Genomic DNA, 22,066 nt, shown 5'->3' with positions numbered 1-22,066 from the left:
CCCACCTTCTCCTCCTTCAGCTTCTGCTGACTCTTAAAATGTTTAGGAGAGTCTGGGGTCACACAATTGGCTAACCCTGATAATTGCAAAACCTTTCAGGCCAGCAAGTACACACCAGTATCAGAAGTTTTTCACCATCTTCCGTTTTCTCTCACGGGTTCTAATACTTTTACAATCAATTTCAAAAGAATACCTGTGCCCTGGCTGGGTGGCTCAGTTGGCTGGAGTGTCATCTGGTAAACCATCAGACTGCAGATCCAACCCCTATCAGGGCACATTTGGGAGGCAACTGATTGATGTTTCTCTCCCACATCAATGTTTCTCTCTCTCTCTCCCTCCCTTTCACTAAACATATTCTTGGGCAAGGATTTTTTTTTTAATAATTCTTTATTGTTAAAATTATTACGTTATGTCTCCTCTTTTTCCCCATTGACCCCCTCCAGCCCACCCCCGCCCCTGAGGATTTTTTAAAAAAGTACAAATTGGTTATTACAGAATAGTCATGGGGATATAAAGTACAGTATAAGAAATATAGTCAATAATCTATAATTATAAAAGGTTAATATGCTAATTAGACCAGACATCCTTCTGGACGTCATTCTGGATGTCCTTCCAGATGAAGCTGGGGCCGGAGGGAAGCCCAGGTCTTGGGTGCCTGCAGGTGGCCGGAGCAAAGCCAGCCCCAGTCCTGGGTGCCAGAGGGAAGCCGGTGCCGGCAGCTGGGGGAAGGAAGGCCTACTTATGCACGATTTTTGTGCATCGGGCCTCTAGTATTCTAATAACTATGTATGGTGTCAGTGAATGTGAGATTTATCGAGATGATCACTTAGTAAATTATATAATGTCTCATCACTGAAACGAATATTGTATGTCAACTGTCATTGAAAAATCCTTTTTAAATGATTTAAATAAAGGGTTAAAAAGTATGCCTCTAGCCCTAACTGGTTTGGCTCAGTGGACAGAGCGTCAGCCTCCGGACTTAAGGGTCCCAGGTTCAATTCCGCTCAATGGCATGTAACTTGGTTACGGCCACATCCCCAGTAGGGAGTGTGCAGGAGGCAGGTGAATTGATGTTTCTCTCTCATCAGTGTTTATAACTCTCTATCCCTCTCCCTTCCTCTCTGTAAAAAATCAATAAAATATATTTTTAAAAAAAGCAAGCCTCTATCTTGTTTAAGCCATTATTATGTTGGAGCTCCCAATCTTAACAGAATTTATGTGGCAATGGCTTAGGGATCAGCACAGGGACAGATGTTGCAGGAGGAAGGCTGGTGAGCCTTGTTAAGCCATAATAAAACATTTGGTAAAACCTGTGACACCCTGGAAAACAGCCTGCATGCCAACACGCCTGTAATTCTAGGGAAACTGGTTGAACAGTTTAGAATTTGGGTGCTTACTGGCTTCTTGCCACCTTAAGCAAGAAGTCCCACAAGAATGAGACAGACTCAAGCTACAGCTTGCTGATTTGCATGCAGGGATAAGAGGAAACACAGATGTGCCTGAGGCATGTCCATGGTCTCCAGTCTAAGTTTACTCAGAGCCTAGTAATTCGGGGCTGAGGAGGGTTGAAAGGCCAACTCCTTCAGTGTCCAGGAGGAAACGAGCTGCAGAACCCGCAGGGGGGAGTCTCCAATGACCTGGCTCCAGAGAACAGACCCTGAAGACCTTCCAGAGCGCCAGGGGCAAGGGAATTCCTGCGAGAGAGCAGACAGGGTGCTGACCAGGCTGTCAGGGTCTCCCACACTGCCAGGCAGGGAGCCCACACGCAGCCTGGCAGAAGCTGACAACGCTATGGACAGTTAGGGGTCTGCATACCCACTCTTTCCTTTTCCAACTGCGAGTTTTTATTTCCAGCCTCCTAACCTATTCCACCACACTACATGCTGGGGAGGGGGACAGCAGATAACGTATATTTTATTTTTTAATGTATTTTTATTGATTTCAGAGAGGAAAGGGGGGGGGGGGGAGAAACATCAATGATGAGAGAGAATCATTGATCTGCTGTCTCCTGCACGCCCCACACTGGGGATGGAGCCCGCAACCCGGGCATATGCCCCAACCAGGAATTGAACTGTGACCTCCTGGTTCATAGGTCGACGCTCAACCACTGTGCCACACCGGCCAGGCAGATAACTTGTATTTTAATCTAAAGGTTCCTAGGCTGTAAGGAGTAGAACAAAGTAGGTTTACAGTTGCAAGTACACAAAACACAGTTTATTCCTGTATTCTTTATTAATTATTGCATTATTTATTTGTATTACTGTAAACCTATTTTTGCCCCCCCTGTGTACCTCCCAGAGATTCTGGGCTCTGAAGGTGACTGAGGGCTGTCTCCTTTGGGAAGGTGCAGAGTGTGGTCAACATCTGGGAAGAAGGGTTTAGAAAGAAAAGGGCTAGACTGTTGTCCCCTTCTAGCATAAGGGAACTTTTAGCCGAACGCTGAACATATGGTTACCCAGTAAAAGTGCATTTCTCTGCTTCCTGGCAGTAGCCGTGGCCATGTGACTCAGGTTCTGGCCGGTGGGAGGTGGGCAGAGGTGATCGGAGCCACTTGCAAGCTGTGCCACTAAAGAGAAGGAGCACGACTTCTCCTTCCCCTCCCCGCCAGGCAGAACGCAGACAGACATGGCCCAAGAGATGGAAGTCATATGTTAGAAGAGTTGGTACAAGACCGAAGGCGCCTGGGCCCCTGCTGAGCACGGAGCTGTCACAGCAGCCCCTGCCTCCTGCCCAGACTTCTACTTAGAGAGAAATCAACGTCTATTTCCTTTAGGCAGCTGCCACTTCATGACTCTGCTGCAATGGCCCACCACGTGGCCATTCTCGACTCCTCCACAGCCCATACCCACCCCATCACCCAATCCTATTGCTCTCCCCACAAAATACCTGGCCATCCGCTATCTGACCCTTCCCCGCCCCCCTTCTCCACCACTGATCCTGGTCCTATAATGGCTCCTTAGCCTTCTCTCTGCTTTCACTCTTTCCCCTTTATTTATTCTCTTCACAGCCGCCAGAGGGGTTCTCTTAAAACACAAATCAGAATGTAAGCCCCATGAAAGCAGGGACTTCTGCCTGTACTGTTCACAGGCAGGCAGAAACCCACAAGTCTGTGAAGCTGTGTCCCATTTTGCAACTGAACATACAAGTAGGACTGCCCGTGTCACAACTGCCACCTGGCCAGCGGTGATTACACCATCGTAAGAAGCATCCCCATTTCAAAGGTGCTGAAATGTGGAAATGTGGTCCTGAACAATGCTGTGCGTATACTGTGTTTCATCAAATATAAGATGCCACTGATTGTGAGCTGCCCCATTAGTTTTGCACCACCAAGAAAAAAATACTGCCCATGAAACCACACAAAATGCCTAACAACATACCCACACAGAGCAGTAATCATTTCACCAGCCTCTCACTGCTCTGAAATTTCTTTCTTTTTTTGTTTTATTTTTTTTGTTGCTGGTAATCCTCACCGGAGAGTATGTTTTCCATTGATTTTTACAGAGAGTGGAAGGGAGGGGAGAGACAGAAAGAGAGAAACATCAATGTGAAGAGACATTGATTGGTTGATTCCAGCACTCACTAGCCCTGACTGGGGATCGAGCCTGCAACCAAGGTACATGCCCTTGACTGGAATCGAACCCGAGACCTTTTAGTCCGCAGGCCGATGCTTGATCCACTGAGCCAATCCGGCCAGGGCTGAAATTTCTTTCTGAGGAATATGGAGTGTCTTTGACCTTCAGCTGATTGTCTGGGTATGAAAGGCAATCCTTCTAATTGTATGTTCAGTTGCAAAATGTGACACAGCTTCACAGACTTGTGGGTTTCTGCCTGTCTAAAGCTCCCTCATGCACTTGGTTGTTGCTTTGCAATAAAATATGAAATTGCAGTCATTCCTCCAATAACAAACAGTAGTAGTTCTTTGCTAACATCAGATTGACTCCCTATTAGTTTCCATTCCTTTCCTCATACAAAGTAACACTTCCTTTCATTGCTGATCAAAGTGTAATTTGCTTGAATGCATTTAAAGAGGCAACTAAATGCAACACAGGTAGCACTCAGCTGCAGGGGCAATAACATGAACAGGTATCACCAGGGTGGCACATAAACAGGAAATGACACTGTGTCACAACTGCCACCTGGCCAATGGTGAGTACACCATCCCTAGGAGCATCCCCATTTCAGAGATGCTGGGATGTGAAAAAAGGGAGGGAGGGCTTCAGAAAGGCCTGAAGCCCAGTTACGAGAACTCAGTAAATTTCTGCTACAAAATAATGAATAACTTCCTCCCCTGCCTGTGCCCTTGCTAAGTAGGCTCCAACCACACTTGCTGTTCTTGGAGCAGATCAAGGATGCACCCCTCTGGCTGCTGTCCCCGGCACCTGGGAACACTCTTCCCCCCGGATGGCTCTCTGTCGTCTTTAAGTTTCTACTCAAAAGCCACCTCCCAAAACTGCAAACACTCCCCACGCCCCGCTGCCCTCCCCCTCTTTAGCCTCCTTTACCCTTCTTGACAGTACTTATCGCCAATGACAGCGCGGTGTACAGGGCTCGGGTGATGTCTGACACGCAGCGAGTCAGCAGTGAATGCCCCGGAATGCGCAGGGAGACGTCTCCACCTAGACTCACTGTAAGAACCTTGAGAGAAAACACACTCTACAGAGCAAAGACCTGAAGGCCACGGGCCCCGGTCAGAGTCTTTCTCTCTTCTTCCCCCACAGGAGTAGAGGGTATTTGATGAGCTCCACCCTTAGCAATAACCAGGGCTTCCACTGCCCATCTCAAAAGGAACACTAAGCCCTGACCGGTTTGGTTCAGTGAGTAGAGCGTCGGCCTGCGGACTGAAGGGTCCCAGGTTCGATTCCGGTCAAGGGCATGTACCTAGGTTGTGGGCACATCCCCAGCAGGGGTGTGCAGGAGGCAGCTGATTGATGTTTCTCTCTCTCAATGTTTCTAGCTCTCTATCCTTCTCCCTTCCTCTCTATAAGAAATCAATAAAAATATATATATATCTTTTTTTTAAAAAGGAACAATAAAAATGCTTCCCTAGCCGGTTTGGCTCAGTGGATACAGCATCAGCCCTCAGATGAGGGGTCCCAGGTTTGATTCCAGTGAACTTAGGCACATACCTAAGTTGCAGCTCAATCCCTGGCCCTGGTTGGGGTGTATGCGGGAGGCAACCAATCGATGTGTCTTTCTCACACCGATGTTTCTCGCTCTCTGTCTCTACCCCTCCCTTCCACTCTCTCTAAAAATCAATGGGAAAATATCCTTGTGTGAGGATTAACAGCAACAACACAAATGGCTATAAACAGGAAAACTTGCTCAATTATTTCTGTTTTGCAGGTAGTTTAGTAAAGGGATTAAGAACTCTTGGATTAGTATCCAGGTTCTACTGCATATTAGTTGTGTGCCTTTCAATGAATTATTAATTTTATTAGCCTCAGTTTTCTTATCTTTAAAATGGGGATAATAACACCAGCCTTGCTGAGCAAGTTAAGTGCTTAGCACATATTAAGAGCTCAATAAATGTCGGCTGATAGCATTATCATTCTCCGTCTCTTGGTTAAAATGAACAAAAGGGGTGGAGAAGGGGCCTGGGAAGCTGCATCCCACACTCCTACCAGGACTGAAGAGGAATCCTGGGTATAGTGGTGGCAGCAACCATCTACCTGGGAAAGTGAGCTTAAGTTCTGAGGTCTGTCACAAAGAAAGAAAAGGTCTTAAAGATGGAGATGTCTGCTCTGGCCAGGTGGCTCAGCTGGAGTGTCGTCCCACACACCAAAAGGTTGCTGGTTCAATTCCCAATCAGGGCACATACCTAGGTTTCGGGTTCTATCCCCAGTTGGGTTGCGTACTGGAAGCAACCGATGGATGTTTCTCTCTCACATTGGTCTCTCTCTCTCTCTCTCTTTCTCTCTCTCTCTAAACATATCCTCAGGTAAGATTTTTTAAAAAAAGATGGAGATGTTTGCCAGGCCAGTGTAGCTCAGTGGTTGAGTGTTGACCCATGAACCAAGAGGTCATCGGGTTTGATTACCAGTCAAGGCACATGCCCCAGGTGCGGGCTTGATCCCCAGTAGGGGGCATGCAGGAGGCGGCTGATAGATGTCTCTATCTCTCTATCCTCTATCCCTCTCCCTTCCTCTTTCTAAAATCAGTAAAAACATATTAAATAATAATAATAATAATAAAGATGGAGATGTCAGAGAAGAAAGGCCAGGAGAGGGAATCTCCATGTTGGCTCATCTTTGAAAGGTTTAAACGAACCCACCTGCATCTCCAAAATCTGTTCCTTGTCTGGATTTCCTGGTTCCTCCCGCCCACCCACCCTTCTCCAAGCTAGAAACCAAGGACTCGATTCCTCTTTACTCCTTCCACCCCTACCCCCTTCATAACAAACTGATCATTCGAGGTGGGTTAACTTAGATCCTAAATATTTCTGATGTCTGCCCTCCTACCCACGGCCAGCGCCTGACTTTGGACCCCACCGCCTCACTCCTCGAGAGCAACAGAGCCTCCCGCCCTGCAGCCACCTTCCAACAACCCACCTTCTACACCTTTGCCAAGTCTAAGATCCCTCAAAGGCTTCCTACAGTCCTACTGACAAAGTTGAAACTCCTAGGCATGTCTGCAAACCCTCCAAGATCTGGCTCCCCCGGCAAAATCCCGTCTCCAGTCCCACTACTGCTCGCTCTTTCCTGATCCTGTGTCACAGCCAGTTCCAAGGGCCCTTCCCCGGCAACTACTGCTCAGCATAAATATCAGTTTTTTCTTGTAAGTCTCCACCAACACACTGCCCCACCAGGGTCCCTTAATGTCTTGTCCCTACCACCACCACAATAGTAAGCACCCGATACTGCTATTGTGGGATTCCTATCTATCTATCTATCTCCATCTCTTCCCCATCCACTTGTTAAATTATAATTTAAGAAAAAGGACTGTCGCCCTGATCGGTTTGGCTCAGTGGACAGAGCATCGGCCTGGGGACTGAAGGGTCCCAGGTTCGATTCTGGTCAAGGGCATGTACCTTGGTTGCGGGCACATCCCCAGTAGGGGGTGTGCAGGAGGCAGCTGATCGATGTTTCTAACTCTCTATCCCTCTCCCTTCCTCTCTGTAAAAAATCAATAAAATATATTAAAAAAAAGAAGAAGAAGAAGAAGAAGAAGAAGGACTGTCTTTCTCCTTACCTGCGTAACACATTGCTGGGAATACACAGCATCATTTTTTTAAAAAAAAAAAAAAAAATGTATTTTTATTGATTTCAGAGAGGAAGGGAGAGATAAAACATCAATGTATAAAACATCATTGTATAAAAACATCAATGATAAAAGAGAATCTCTGATCGGCTGCCTCCTGCATGCCTACACTGGGGATCAAGCCCACAACCTGGGCATGTGCCCTGACCGGGAATCAAACCATGATCTCCTAGCTCATAGGGTGACGTTCAACTACTGAGCTATGCTGGCCAGGGCACAGCATCTTTTTAAAAAATGTTTGCTGAATGAACATTCTGGAGGGGCGTGATGAAAGTCAGTACCAAGAAAGACTATAAATTGGATTGTATCATGCATTCTATAGAAAAACTATGCAGATCATGCATGTTAGGATACCCTATATAATAAAAGCCTAATATGCAAATCAACTAAACGGCAGAATAACCGGTGGCTATGACATACACTGACCACCAGGGGACAAACGCTCAACGCAGGAGCTGCCCCCAGAGGGAGGCAACCATCGCCTTGCAGAGGGAGGCAACCAGCGAGCAGGTGGCACCAGGCCAGCCAAGGTGGGTGCCAGCGGGGGACCCACCAGGTGCCCCACAGATAGGACCTGATCGCTGGCCAGGCCTAGGGACCCTACCCGTGCACTAATTTCGTGCACAGGGCCTCTAGTTTATATAGAAGTTATGATGTATTTATTGCCAGTTGTTAAGCAGTAAAGTGTAATAAAAAAAAAGCTTTCAGATTAGGAAAGCTGAGTTTGAACTCCAACTCCATCACTTCTAAGCCAGGTCACTATGGACAAATTACTTAATCTAAACCTCCGTTGCCGCACCTATAAAATAAGGGAAAGTGAAGGACCTCTTTGATTGTAGTCTTTATCAAATGAGACAATGGTTGCAAGGAGCCTGGCACAGACCAGGCTTCTAAGCTGTTAATAAATGTTGGTTCCTGACTGTCGAATCTCAGTGGAAGGCATGCGAAGAGATCAACCAAATAACTTGTATGTGTATATGCATAACCCATGGACACAAACAATAGGGTGGTGAAGGCCTAGGGCAGGCTAGAAGGGGGTCAATGTAATACTTTCAACAATAGAGATTTTATTTTTTAAATATCAGTCCTAGCTGGTTTGGCTCAGTGGATAGAGCGTCGACCTGCGGACTGAAGGGTCCCCGGTTCAATTTCAGTCAAGGGCACATGCCTGGGTTGTGGACTCCACCCTTAGCAGGGGGAGTGCAAGAGGCAGTTGATCAATGATTCTCTCACATCAGTTTCTCTCTCTACCCTCTCCCTTCCTCTCTGAAATCAACAAAAACATGTTTTTTTAAATGTCAGTCCCTTTCCACTAAGAGAGTGCAACTAAAAGTTCAAGGTCCTGTGGACGAAAGGGGCCACATGCTACCCTGACCAGCTCAGGGAAGGCCTGCATGGCGGTCTTGCAAACTCAAGGACCTAGGGCAGGGGTGGGCAACCCCTGGCATGCGTGCCAAACACGGCACGCCATTAACTTTTGCTGGCACGCAAAACCCTCTCTTATAATCTTCCATTTACAATTTTTTTCTTAATATCGACTTTTTTATTTTTCAGATAAATCTAGTGTAGGTGCATCTTAGATAAACAAATAATTTTACATAACAAGTTATCTTAAAGACCATACACATGGATTGACGCGAGAGGGGAAGAGCAACTTCTATGCCTCTGCCTTAACTCTCCCTGCCTCCCTAGATCCGACCAGTGTTTTGGTTTCATCCACATACACTTGTGAATCTTTGTTCTCAGTGATGAATTTTGTTAAGTCTCGTAATAGGAGTAGCCTGACGGATGAAAGTAGTAGCTCGTGCATATCTCTGAGGGTCACGAAATATAAACCTGATGTAAAATCTGTCATCAGTGATGCAGCAGCAAAAGTCCCACTGATAATATCAAACGGAGTCATAAAGTTTTCTGTCGGACTATCAGTGTACATGTATACATTAAAAAATAAATGCATTTTTCATCATCATATACTGTGTTTTTGTCGCTCGAATGAATTTTATTATTTCTTCAAGGTTCTTCACATATGTACACCTTAAGAGATATCAAGTAGGCGTAACATGTTCTCAAAAAATTAGCGCTGGCACGCAGAAGAATTTTGAGTCAGAGATTTTGCTGGTTTTGGCATGCACTCACAAAAGGTTGCCCACCCCTGACCTAGGGTGACCACAAAGGATGGTCTGAAATTAAACTTTAACTAAGGGCAGTTATGGTGGGTAGTCAACTCCTAGGCGGGTATGGTCCCTGATAAGGTCAATTTTTACCTTGACTGAGCTTATTGTCTTTTTGCATCTACAATAACATATCATTGAAATGTCAGGGTAACTTGTAATTTTCCTTTTTTCTGGACCCCTCAGGGTACAACCAAATGATCTTGGTGCCAGGACAGAAACCATAAATCCCTTCCTTGTTATTGTTATCATGTTAATTGTTGACTGTTAACTGTCCTGTACCCACCTAAGTAATGTGTCTATCATTTTACTTTTTATCCATCCCAGAGGTTTACATGCTTCGCTTTCTCCCACCTCCCTAATGTACCACCAGTAGATTTCCTATAACCCACCTATGTCTCCTCCTTTGATTGAAAAGTATAAACTTGGGTAAAAAATAAAAATTTAAAAAAAAAAGCCATTCTCTGGAGCATTATCCCAATCTGTTGAGATTCTGCTTCCCAGCAATTTTAGACAGTTTGGCTCAAATAAACTCACAAAAATTCTTTACAGGTTTAAATGTTTTTACATTAACAGTCCCACATTCTACATTTGAGAGGGAAGACTTACCACTCTTCTAAAACCTTGACCACACCCTAAACCCCAGCCAGCCATCTTGAAGATGAACCAGGTCATAAAGATTTAACAAAAGAAAAAAAAAAAAAGGCGAGTCATTTCAATGCAATCTCATCACTACAGTTGAAAACAGTTTAAAATACCTGCCCTACTCACAGCACCAGTTTGGTATATGAAAAACAACACGTGAGCGGGGCGCAGAATGAATATAATGTAAATAATGACCCTTTGGAATGTGGGCTCATGACGAGGATGAACTGAGTCATGGATCTGCTCTGCAGAGCAATGAATTGCCTGCCATGCGCTATACATAGAAAGAGCAGCAGTGAGGTTAACCAACTACTCTACTTTGAAAGCACAAGAGAAGAAATGTACAAGAACTCAAGGTGATCCACGAGAGACCACAAAGCGTCTAAATGTAAAATCTTCAAGAGCTACCAGCCTGGTTACGGCAGCCTCTATTTATCATGGACGATATCCTCATATATTTTCATTTTGTTAAAAAGATGAAACTCTGCCTGGCCTAACTCCCTATTTTAGATGGAAAGATTACTCACTGTCTTGCCTGATTTCACCCTGAGATGAATGTTTGAATTTTTAGTAACGTAAGTGTATTATTTTCTAACTAAATGAATGTCACCTACCCTGTCGGCGACAGAAGTTCCCACCAATAGAGTAACAATGCAAAGACAAAAGCTTTGGAAATATCTCTGTTGACAACTGCTCACCTAATCGCAGAATTAAAGGAAATGGATTTAAGGAGGGGGGAAAAAACACACCTTAAGATTTAAAAAAAAAAAAAAAACAAACCAAAAACTGTTCTAGGTTCTGCTGAGAGTAAAATTACCAGGTATTTAACTACCCCTTTGTGTTCAGGCCAACTAATTTGTTGAACATAATTTTAGATTGATCTTATATTCGTGAATTAAGATGCTCGCATGATTTTAATATTCTGTTGATCTTGATAGATGTTTTTCTATCTCCTCCACGACCATTACATTTGTCCTTATATGGTCACAAAAAAAGTTAGACCTTCCTCAAGGACTGGATAGACAGAGTGAAGAGCCACAGTTCAAATATACAGAATCTCTAACTGGTCTGTATGCTTTATTGGTTTGATAACAATTGCTTGGTGAAAAGTCAAGTATGTAAAAACTTCTAAACCAGGGACAATTTAGAGAATGTCAAGGGGGAAAAAAAAGTAAAGGACCATTAAAAAACACAGATTCTTTGTCTTAAGAGAAACTCCTATTAGAATTAATAGTAAAGAAAAAAGGGAGGAGGACACTTAAAAACTACATAAAACAAAGTGCCCCTAAGGGTAACGCATAGTTCCTGCCTGAATAAAAGAAACTGTTCAATAGTCTCCTAATGTAAGATTCCGCTCCTGATGTAGTTGAGACAACAGAGACGGTAACCCAGAATGGGCAAACAGCCAAGTAGCACAATCAACAAAATTATTTGCTTCCTTTCCGACCTGACCCTTAACCCACCACTTGCGTGCCCCATCCCTAGAGAACTTTTGTCACAAAGTAAATACAGGGTGGAGCAAAAGGTTTACAGTTTTGGGTACAGAAAACACAGTTTATTTCTGTATTGTTATTATTAAATATTGTCTTATTTTCCATATGAGCAACTGTAAGCCTACTCTTGCTCCACACCCTGCACACTGACACTCTGTAGCTAAAACTGAAGCATAGAAGTTTTATAGTACAACCAACGTGATGGATGGCTCCTCTCACAACACTCTAGGGAAGTTCTGTATGAACCAGCGGAAGAAATGAGGTAGAGACTGAAGAGAGGGAGGCCAGCAGGGGTCCTGGGAGGGGTCCAATTTGTGAAAAGGGAGAAGTCAATAGAATCACATGAAAATTCCTTGTACCCTAACTGCCACTGTTTTTATGACAATCGTGTTAAATAACCTAGGATTATTTAAAGTTTAAAGCATCAAGAAAGGAATCTGTAAGACTCCCTTTAGAATCGTAACAGGGGCAGTTTTACAAAGCCATTCGCTTCCAGTTGCTTGTCGTTCCCTGTCTGCTACAGCAAAACCAAGTTTGAAAGGGACAAAAACCAGGGGGAAAAAAGGCTGAATTAAAGAGAAGTGGGCCAGGAGTCATAAGTGGCCTGTTAAATCACTAGAATTTAACTGGAGTTCACTAAGCTATGGAGAATATACATGGGGTTTTTTTTTTAATATCAAATAATCTGTCTGCAGGCCGCCCCCAAACACAAACGTGTGCTTAATCAACTTACACAATGAAGTAGCCATACACACTGGGGTTTTCAAATACTTCCCTTAAGAATGCATACCCACATTCCGACTTCACCCCAAAATTAATTCTCTGAATCTCTGCAGCAGCGAGGCGCGAGCGCACGCGCGCACACATTGAACTTGCTGTGAATCCAGCCCTTGTTGCTTCAATACCCCGAAGAAAAGAAGAAACGCCGCGATAGGCTCTTCTCTTCAGGCCCGAAGAGAAGATTCGAAAAGAAGCAAATGGAGTCAGGGATGAAGGCAGAAGGCGAGGGGTACGGGAGAGTACAACCGGGGACCCTCTCAGGGGGGACTCGCCTCCTCCTTGGAAAATGTCATCTCCGTCCCCTCGCCTCTGGCCCAAGATCACCCCTTTCCAAAGCGCCAAAGAGTTGCCAACTCCTCTCCCCAGGCGTCCCCCAACCTCCTCACCTCATCAGCGCTCAGCTCCTCCATCGCTTTCCTCTTAATGGTGAAAGGCGTTAGGGAGCGATCCTTCTGTGCTGTGAGACCAGGGCGCGAGGCGGGTGGAAGGTGTCGGTCGGGCTGCCGGGTCCCCCGAATGGGGGAGGCTTCAGAATTGCATAGTCAGAGGTGAACAAATAAGAACACACGAGGCACTGGACCGCCTGGGCGCCGGTCACCCCGATCGCCCCGGAGCCTCCTCCAGCGGCTGGAACCCCGCGCAGCCTGCTCGGGCCGCCACTGCTGCGGCCACCGGGTTACCCGGAGGCGCCACGGGTTACCCGGAGGCGCCACGGACTACCCGCTGCCGCCCGGGTGGCCCCTGCCGGGGAGCTCGGTCTCCAGCTCGCCGCGTGCCCCGAGCCCGGCGTGTCTTCGTGGCGGTGGCAGCGTGGCCGCGGGGCCTCCTCCGGATCCTGCTGCCCTTCCCCCCCTTGATCCTCGGTGGGAAACTGGGCGACTGCAGAGTGGACACCCCGAGGGTGGGCGACCCCAGAGCCGCCCCGGCAGAGCCAGCGGTGACGGGGAAGCCCCTCCCCGCCCCGAGCAGGCCGGCCACGCCCCGCCTCCACGCCGGGGCCGGGCCGGGGGAGGAGGCCGGGACGCGCGAGGCTCCGGCTGAAAGAGGAAATCCCCCTACCCCTCCACCCCTGCTCTTACCCCCTCGCCCCACCAAGTATTATTCATCAAAACAACAGGGCGGCCATCTTTGAGAGGGATCACGTGACCCCGCTAGGGAGGCGGGGCTTCTGGCCCCACGACCAGGCAGCCAATGAGGCGCGGGCGTCGCGCCGCCGATTTCCTCTCGCCGGCGCCTGCTCCCGCCCTGCACACCCCTCCCCCGCAGGACCGCGGGCGGGGACGGGGCGGGGGCGGGGGGCGGGCGGGGCGCGGGGCGGCGCGGTGCCATGGCGACGCCGGGGGTGCCGGCGCGGCGCGCTGGGTGCAGGTAGGCTCCCGCGAGGGCCGCGGGCGGGCGGGGGCCGAGGCCACGAGGCGTGGCGTCCACACCGACGCGGGGAAGATGGGCCCGAAAGGGACTCCCGCCCGCGGCCCGGCCTCCCAGCGCCTCCGTTGTTCCCCGGCGCCTGCCTTTCGGCGGCTCGCAGATGCCTCCGGTCCCCACGGTGCCTCCGAAAAGCAGGTAAAGGAAACGGCAGCAGCGCCCTTTGTGGGGCGAGCGCTCTCCACCGCACGGACTGCGCTCGATCAAAAACGCATTTCTGCCCTTCCAGGTCTGCAAGGGAAGCCCATTTGGAGGGGGGCTCGGACACGAAAACTTCCGTTTGTATTACCGTAGAGAGAGTTTCTGGTTTGGGTTCTTGCAAAGTGTCTTCCAAAGTGACGGTAGTATAAATGCGTGATGCAGCGGAACAGGGAAACTAAGAGCCGTCTGCAGCCACCTAGTAAATCCTGTCTTCCCTGAATCAAGGGCACTGCGCTTCTCCCCAGCCAGGGGGTGAATAGCTTAAATCACCCTACTCAGAGGCACAGATAACAGAATCCAACAAGGTGGCATTTGCCAACCACACCCAAGGACAGACACATTAAGAGAGTAAATCTCATTTTGGTACATCAGCTGACCCTCCCCTAAGATCTCCCCCAAACACCCAACCTTTAAAACCCCTGAAAATGAAGGTCCCAGGGCGCTCTCCCTCCAGGCAGCACGCCGGTGCTGTTCCCTCCCCCTCATGCACCCATCCCTAACCTCTAAGGGACCCATAGACGTGCAACCAGGGGAGCAATGGGCAGCGGCAGCTCCTCCCAAGATAAGCCCCCTTTTCTCTGACTTCCCAGTGAGCCAAGGCAGCCCAGCCCAGGCTCTCCTGTTGCTTCTATACCGGTCCTTGTTCATTGTCGTAGGTATGTTGCTGCTGTGGCCAATAAATTGCTTGCTTTTCTACACGTTGTCTCTTCATTGAAATCTTTGCCTCAAGAAGACAAGAACCAAGGTGTCCTAGTTGCCTCGTCTTCCCGGTAACAGGTGATTCCCAGGAAACTTTGAAGTGAATATACATATACAAGGGAGACCTCTGGAGTCAATGCAAAGAAACCATCCTCAGCTAGACAAGAACACAATTTTTTAATTGGGACATAATTGACATAGAACATCATATTAGTTTTAGTATGATTTGATCTATGTATATGTTGTGAAATGATTACCACAATAAATATAGTTAACATCCATCACCACACGTACTTATATATTTTCTTGTGATAAGAGCTTTTAAGAATTATTCTCTTAGCAACTTTCAGATATAAAGCTTTGTTAACTATAGTCCCCATGCTGCACATCACATCCCAGGACGTATCTTACAACTGGAAGTTTGTACATTTAACTTATACAAATCTGAATTGTCAACAGTATCATGTAATTCCTGATTTTGCCACAGATGAAGAATATACTGTATTGGATGGTTACTAAACCACAATCTTAAAGATTGGATTCTAGAATAAAAAGAGGTTCTTTTTTGGTATTTGCTTAAAACAGTAACCTGACAGCTAGATGTGTAAGGAATTAGTGAATGAAATTAGACGGCTGCTGACTTTGCAATTGTCTGCTGTCCGAGAGAGGAATTCTCTGTAAGCCAGAACTTGGACTCCTGGTGACACTGATGTTCATATGGGTAGATGTGGCTACAATTCTTCAGGCTAATGTCTCTTTCCTTCCACCAGACCATTTGTCATAATTCTTGTTGTTCTAGCTTTTGCCCCAATAATACTAAAATTTATAACAGTTTGTCTCCACCAGATTACAAGCCCTACTTGTACTCAGGAAATACCACCCCTAGACACCATCGCAACCTCCTTTTGTGCCCTCTGACAGAGAGCAAGGGCTTTTGGCCGTGAAGAAAAATGTCACCCCCTTTCAGCAGGAAGCAGCTATGGAAGAGGCCCAAGGCGCCTTTTTCTCTGAAAGAATTCAGTGCCAAAATCCTTCAGGAGGAAAATGTTAGACCCCCAGCTTTAAGGGGGTGGGGGTGGGGGGGGAAGGCTGGAATGTTAGGCACATTCTCTCCCTTTCCCCTGTGCTCCATTATACCCTGCCTAAGGCTCTCACCCTCCAGCAGTTTTCCTATTCTTCTTACAGGTTTCCTCAAGACATGATGAAAGGCTTTCAGTTTACAGTAAACCGCCTCACCCAGTTTTCAGTGGGCTGCCTGCACCCAGCCTCCTACCCACCAGTTACTCTGACCTTCGCAGGAGATATATACCAGTATATCCCACTACCCCCGCTCTGGGCTATTCATTTTAGAGCTCAGCCCTTCTGGTTTCCAGATGATCTAATAAATGTATAATTTTTTTTAAGTGTACAATGGTAGCCCTGGCCAGTGTGGCTCAGTTGGTTGAGCATCATCCCACTGGGTTAGATTCCAGGTCAGGGCACGTACCGGGGTTAGGGGCTTGATCCCCAGTAGGGGGTATGCAGTAGGCAGCCAATTGATGTTTCTCCCTCTCCCTTCCTCTCTCTCAAAATCAAACATTTTTAAACAATAAAAAAGTAAAGTGTAGCCCTACCCGGTTTGGCTCAGTGGATAGAGCATCGGCCTGTGGACTGAAGGGTCCTGGGTTCGATTCTGGTCAAGGGCATGTACCCAGGTGATGGGCTTGATCCCCAATAGGGGGCGTGCAGGAGGCAGCTGATCATTGATTCTCTCTCATCATTGATGTTTCTCTCTCTTCCTCTCTGAAATCAATAAAAATATATTAAAAAATAATGCCTCCTACTTGAAGTGGGATTTGATTTCCGTAGGGCTACACAGGCATGCCTCATGTCCGCGGTGTCTGCTGTGCTCAGCAGACGTGGTTGCCAGCGCCAGGAAGGAAACCAGTGCCGCTGACTCAGTCTCTCACGTATTCTTGCATTGATAGTCTATAGTGGGAAGGCATTGTGCTAGCTACAAAGACAGACTGGTGAATCGGGACACAAGGTTATGGCCCTACCCAGAAGGTACTTACAGTCAAGGAGACAGACGAATACATACAGAACTACGATACAGGGTAGAAAGTGCTAAGTGCTGTAACAGAAACTCTTGGGAAGTAGTACTGGAGGGAGCCAGAGGAAAAAGGTGATTGCTCCTGGTTTGGAGGACAGAGCTCTGACTCGCTGAAGCAGAAAGGTATTCTGAAGGAAATATATCAACGGCCTTACCATGATCTCAACTTAAGCCATTATTCCCCCACATTTTTTTAAAAGGACAATGTCTATATTATTTAATATGTTTTTATTGATTTCAGAGAGAGGAAGGGAGAGGGAGTTAGAAACATCAATGGATGACAGAGACTGCCTCCTGCACGCCCCTTACTGGGAATCGAACTGTGATCTCCTGGTTCATGGGTTGAAGCTCAACCACTGAGCCACACCAGCCTGGCTCCCACACATTTTAAAACATGATAATTCATTTTTATGATCTCCTGAAAAGCAGGAACATTTTGGCCCCAGCTTTCATTTTACAGCCAGATAGAGTGACTCCATATCTTTTTGATTAAAAAAGTTTCCATCAATATTATACTTAAAATTTAACATTGCTCTGGCCTATCTGGCTCAGTTGATTGAGTCTTGTACCATGCACCGAAAGGCTGCGGGTTCCATTCCCAGTCAGGACACATGCTCAGGTTGTGGTTTCAGTCCCTGGTTGGGGTGAATGCAGGAGACAACTGATGGATGTTTCTCTCCCTCTCCCTCTTCCTTCTCCTCTCTCTAAAATCAATCAAAAAAATAAAAAACACTCATACTTTTAAAAAGTTAACATTGGAAGAGTTTTTTTTTAATTTTTAAAAGCTAATGAATGTTTTTATTTTAATCAAGAGATTTAATATGTTTTTAGTTAGGTGAATCACTCACCAACTCAATATGTATATTTTCTCAAGTAAAAAGAAAATTATTATCTGGAGGAGACTCCACCTCCTGGCTCTATTTTCATCATAAGTCACTGTCTCCCCCTCTCTTTACTCTTAGAAAAGAATTGATAAATGTGTCCACTAGAAGGGGACCTGGCGGAAAGGAACCACCCTACAGGGCAGTAAATCAGTCACATCAGATTCAATGGGTTTGGGGAGAAAGGCGAGGTACATAGACTCACCAACAAACAAAATACTGATTGTGCCCCTGCCCCCTCCTGCTTCTCTCTTAATATTTCCAGTATCTTCAAATGAGACTTGGCCGACATCACAGCAGACCCGAGAGAGGGAGGAAGAAGTATACTGGATTTAGAAAAGCATTTGGAGTACACAATTTGTTTTGTTTCCTTAGGTCCGTGGTGGGCAAACCGCGGCTCGCGAGTCACATGCGGCTCTTTGGCCCCTTGAGTGTGGCTCTTCCACAAAATGCCGACTCCTGTGCATGGGCCACGAAGTTTCAATTGCACTGTATGTGCACACTCGCGCGTGGTATTTTGTGGAAGAGCCACACTCAAGGGGCCAAAGAGCCGCATGTGGCTCGCGAGCCGCAGTTTGCCGACCACTGCCTTAGGTTATGAGGCTGACGTGAGGGAACGATAAAAAGCATATTCCCGCCTCCCCCAGCTTGCCAGCGGGGTGTGTGCAAGAACCAAGGGAGCCGCAATAGAACTGTTGAAAGGGAGGTAAGTCAACCATGCAAACTGTAAAACACAAGGCACGTTTCTATTTTTATGCAACCACATAAAAATCACCAGCTTCCATCAATGTTATAGCTGTGTATTGAGATATAAAAGTACTTACAAATAAAGCTATTTTACTTCCATTGGTATATGGAGCTCCTGCTTTATTGTATCTCTAGCTGACATACATTTAAAATGAGGTCCCAGAAAGCAGTTGTCGTCTGCATAATTCTGAGAAACAAGTTTCTAAATGATGTCTTAGTGCACGCCTCTGCACCCGGATTTAATCACAGGGATTGTGCCTTTGTTTTCCGAAAAATCGCACCAACAGTAAAATAGCAGAGCAAACAATCAAAGGAGTATTTTTAACTCTTATCCATTTCTCCAGGGTTAGCTTTTTCTCTCTTTCAAAATACCGTTTCATTGTGAAATATAACCCACCTATAGAAAGGTGCAGAAAAGTGGTCATTCAGTAACTGAAACCTGTGTGTTCACCACCTTGGTCAAGGAATCGGGCAATCGCAGACCTTAGTCACCTCGGCTCTGCCCCCCAGACCTTCCTGAGCACAGCCCTGTCCCTTAACCCTGGCGGGGTCACTATCCTGACTTCCATCATTGATCGTTTCCTTGCTTTTCTTCATAATTTTACCATTGATGTGGGCATCCCAAAACAATGTTTATATTTTGCCTACCTTTGAATTGTATGTAAATGCAATGATACTATAGTATTTTTTTGTATCTGCCTTTTTGATTCAACATTACAATTCACCCATGTTATTGTATTTAGCTAAGTAGTCTATTCATATTCATCACTATACAAATGTTCCATTGTTATGAACACACCACAATTTATTCATCTATTTTACTCTTTCTTTCCCCCAGTTTTTTAATCCTCTCAAGGAAAAAACTGCATAGTCACCTTAATCAGGCCATGTCTTGTATTTAAGGTCAGGTCCGTTTTTATTTGAATAATCCAAGAACTCGTACATCATTGAGCCAAAGCCACCCACCACAATGGGTTCTGACTATACATACGAACATGACAACCGGTCTGGTCTTGTACATCTTGGCCAGCTTTTCCAGTATTTCTGTCTTAAGTTCTGCTGCTTCCCAGGGTGAAGGACATGATGACCACTTGCTGAAGTAGTCCTTCGGTCGTGAACTTCCTGGTCCGGCTAGGGGCTGTGCTGCTCATCATGGTGGTCTATTCTTAGGCAGCCAGGGAGGAAAAGAGCCCTTCCATTCTTGATGAATCTACCTTTCCACCAGATTTGGGCAGTTGTAAACAATGCTGGTATGAATATTTTTGTTTCTGTATCTTGGCATCCCTAAGCATATGCATCTCTTTTTTTCTTTTGACTTGAAAATAACATAGTCTGTTTCTTATAATGGAATTATTGCTTTTTTTTTTCCTGGAAATTTTCAATATTTTGCTTGGTTTACTTACATTCGTGTGTTTGAATAGAAAGCTCAAGTTGTCTATTTAATATTTGGACTATATGTTTTGTTTTGTCTGTTTATTATTTTTTTTCCTGGAATATATGTTCTGTTTTTCAATCTAGCGATGCCATCCAGCATCCTTCAATGCACAGGGGAATAGGAACACTTACACAGGATGGGAGAACCATCAGCACAATGGCAAGTAACATGGGCTCTAGAATCATGTAGATTTTTGCATTTTTATTTATTGATTTTAGAAAGAGAGAGAGGAAGGGAGAGAAAGAGAGAGAAAGAAGCATATTTGTTGTTCCACGTATTTGTGCACTCACTGGTTGTTTCTTGTATGTGCCCTGACCGGAGATCAAACCCTCAACCGTGGCGTATCGCAGTGACGCTCTAACTAACTTAGCTAGTCGGCCGGGGCTAGAATCGTGTAGATTTTAAGCAAATTGTTTAGTTTCTCCAATCTTCAGTTTTTTATTGTATAAAGCTTGGATAATACCACTTACCTCACAGTGTTATTCTAAAGCAGGTCCATGAGGACGCCTTACAATGCAAATAACAAAATCCAACTCAAACTGTCTTAGATACTAAAGTCCTTAATGACGCACCTGACCGGAGAAAGTGGGAGGTGGAGGGCAGAGAGGGAGAACAAAATTTCTTACTACCATCAACGAATTAAGATCCTTCACTCTGATTGGGCCAACAGTGCTCTCAAACCACAATTAAACCAATCTGGGCCCACTCACAGAAGTCTGGGTATGTCCATTCTAAGCATCTGGCTGGAAAAAAATGGGAAGAGGATTAACTGGATGTCAGGGAGGGAACCAGTGTCCACTCCACCTGAATAACAAGAGTACTGGGCTCAGCCTATTGACTGACCCTCTGGCCGTTCTAATTGTTTCAGGGGCTGCCAGCACCATACTCTGCCCTGTCTGTCATTCTTAATACTAAAATAAGCATTTTTCAAAGTGATAAGATAAATCTACATCTCCTCATTAAAAAAAAAGTTACTCTGTAATCTTATGACCGGTGATTTTTATATTTGCAGAAAATATTTTCACTGAGAGAACAGGACTGGGAATGTACTGTTATTTTCAACCTAAACCAAAAGCTTGTTATTGTCACTGATTAAAAGACTGTTTTTCAAAGGGCCTAAAATATTGTACCCAGAAGATATAATTAGATGCTAATGAGAACTCGGAGTAAATATCAAACGCAAATCTGTCATCTGTGCAGGACTGAAGACCTTTCAAATGAAGGGAGAGCAAGAAAATTAGGGGAAATAGTTTCCTACAGAAGATCTTGGGAGCCCTCGCCGGACTGGCCCAGTGGATAGAGCACTGGCCCTTGGACTGAAGGGTCCTGGGTTGGATTCCGGATTCGGGCATGTACCTTGGTTACAGGCTCCACTCCTGGCCCTGATCGGGGCACCTGTGGGAGGCAACCAATGGATGGGTCTCTTTCACATCAATGTTTCTCTCTCTGTGTCTCTCCCCTCCCTCACACTCTCTCTAAAAATCAATGGAAAAATATCCTTGAGTGAGGATTAACAGCAACAACAACAAAAAAGATCTTGGGAAATAAAGTAGAGATTCTTGCCCTGGGCAAGAATGAGAGCAAAAATAATAATTATTCATTGTAAGTACATTCACTGAGTTCACTGTCTGAAATTCCAAAGACGTTATGAAATAATAGTCGGCAAATGGGCTCAAGGGAACTTTCTGGAGCGATGGATGCGCTCTGAAACTGATTTGTGGGGAGGGTTGCGCAACTGCATACCTTTACCGAAAAACATGGAACTGTACACTTATAATGGGTGGACTTTACGGCACACAAATTGTAATTCAACAAACCTGTTAACATTAAGAAAAATACACTAACGAGTCATATTCCAATAAACTACACTTTTATTATAAGCACATCAAAATGCTGTTTCTCTTCCTCCTCCCCATCCTCTTTTTCTTCCTTTTTTTCCCCTTTAAGTGCATCCAGAGCATGTAGCTAACAGAGATGCCTTCTAGAGCAGTGGTTCTCAACCTTGGCTGCACATTAGAATCACCTGGGAATCTTTTTAAAATGCTGATTTCTGGGCCTCATCCTCCAGAACTTCTGTTTCTTTGTTACTAATGTTGTGGCCCCGCCCCATAACAAAGAAATAGAATTTCCGGAGAATGAGGCCCAGGAATCAGGATTTTAAAAAGATTCCCAGGTGATTCTAATGTGCAGCCGAGGTTGAGAACCACTGTTCTAGAAGGTCTTCCTTTGCCAAGGACGAG

General features: G+C 45.7%; 1 protein-coding gene and 1 long non-coding RNA gene across 5 annotated transcripts in view; one reads left to right on the top strand and one right to left on the bottom strand.

Moving 5' to 3' along the window:
• Positions 1-13,409, bottom strand: part of UBE4B (ubiquitination factor E4B) — an 87,654-nt gene extending 74,245 nt beyond the window's left edge. Inside the window, exons 1-2 of one of the 4 annotated variants that reach the window (XM_036347707.1) lie at positions 12,733-13,409; positions 10,038-10,082 (exon numbers count right to left, since the gene is read on the bottom strand). In XM_036347707.1, coding sequence (XP_036203600.1) covers positions 10,038-10,082; positions 12,733-12,756 — 69 coding nt within the window. In that variant the 5' untranslated portion in view covers positions 12,757-13,409. The remainder of the gene's footprint in view (positions 1-10,037; positions 10,083-12,732) is intronic. The other 3 variants (XM_036347709.1, XM_036347711.1, XM_036347708.1) reach the window with 3 other exon arrangements.
• Positions 13,410-13,671: 262 nt separating this feature from the next.
• On the top strand, positions 13,672-14,955 carry LOC118676848. Its single transcript, XR_004974231.1, has 2 exons — positions 13,672-13,909; positions 14,629-14,955. It is a non-coding gene; the product is annotated as an uncharacterized LOC118676848 (long non-coding RNA).
• The last annotated feature ends 7,111 nt before the right edge of the window (positions 14,956-22,066 follow it).

This window comes from Myotis myotis, unplaced genomic scaffold (assembly GCF_014108235.1).
Source record: "Myotis myotis isolate mMyoMyo1 unplaced genomic scaffold, mMyoMyo1.p scaffold_m19_p_2, whole genome shotgun sequence".
Taxonomy (NCBI): domain Eukaryota; kingdom Metazoa; phylum Chordata; class Mammalia; order Chiroptera; family Vespertilionidae; genus Myotis; species Myotis myotis.
Note: the sequence above shows the minus strand (reverse complement) of the source record. Positions and strands in the feature narration are given on the sequence as shown.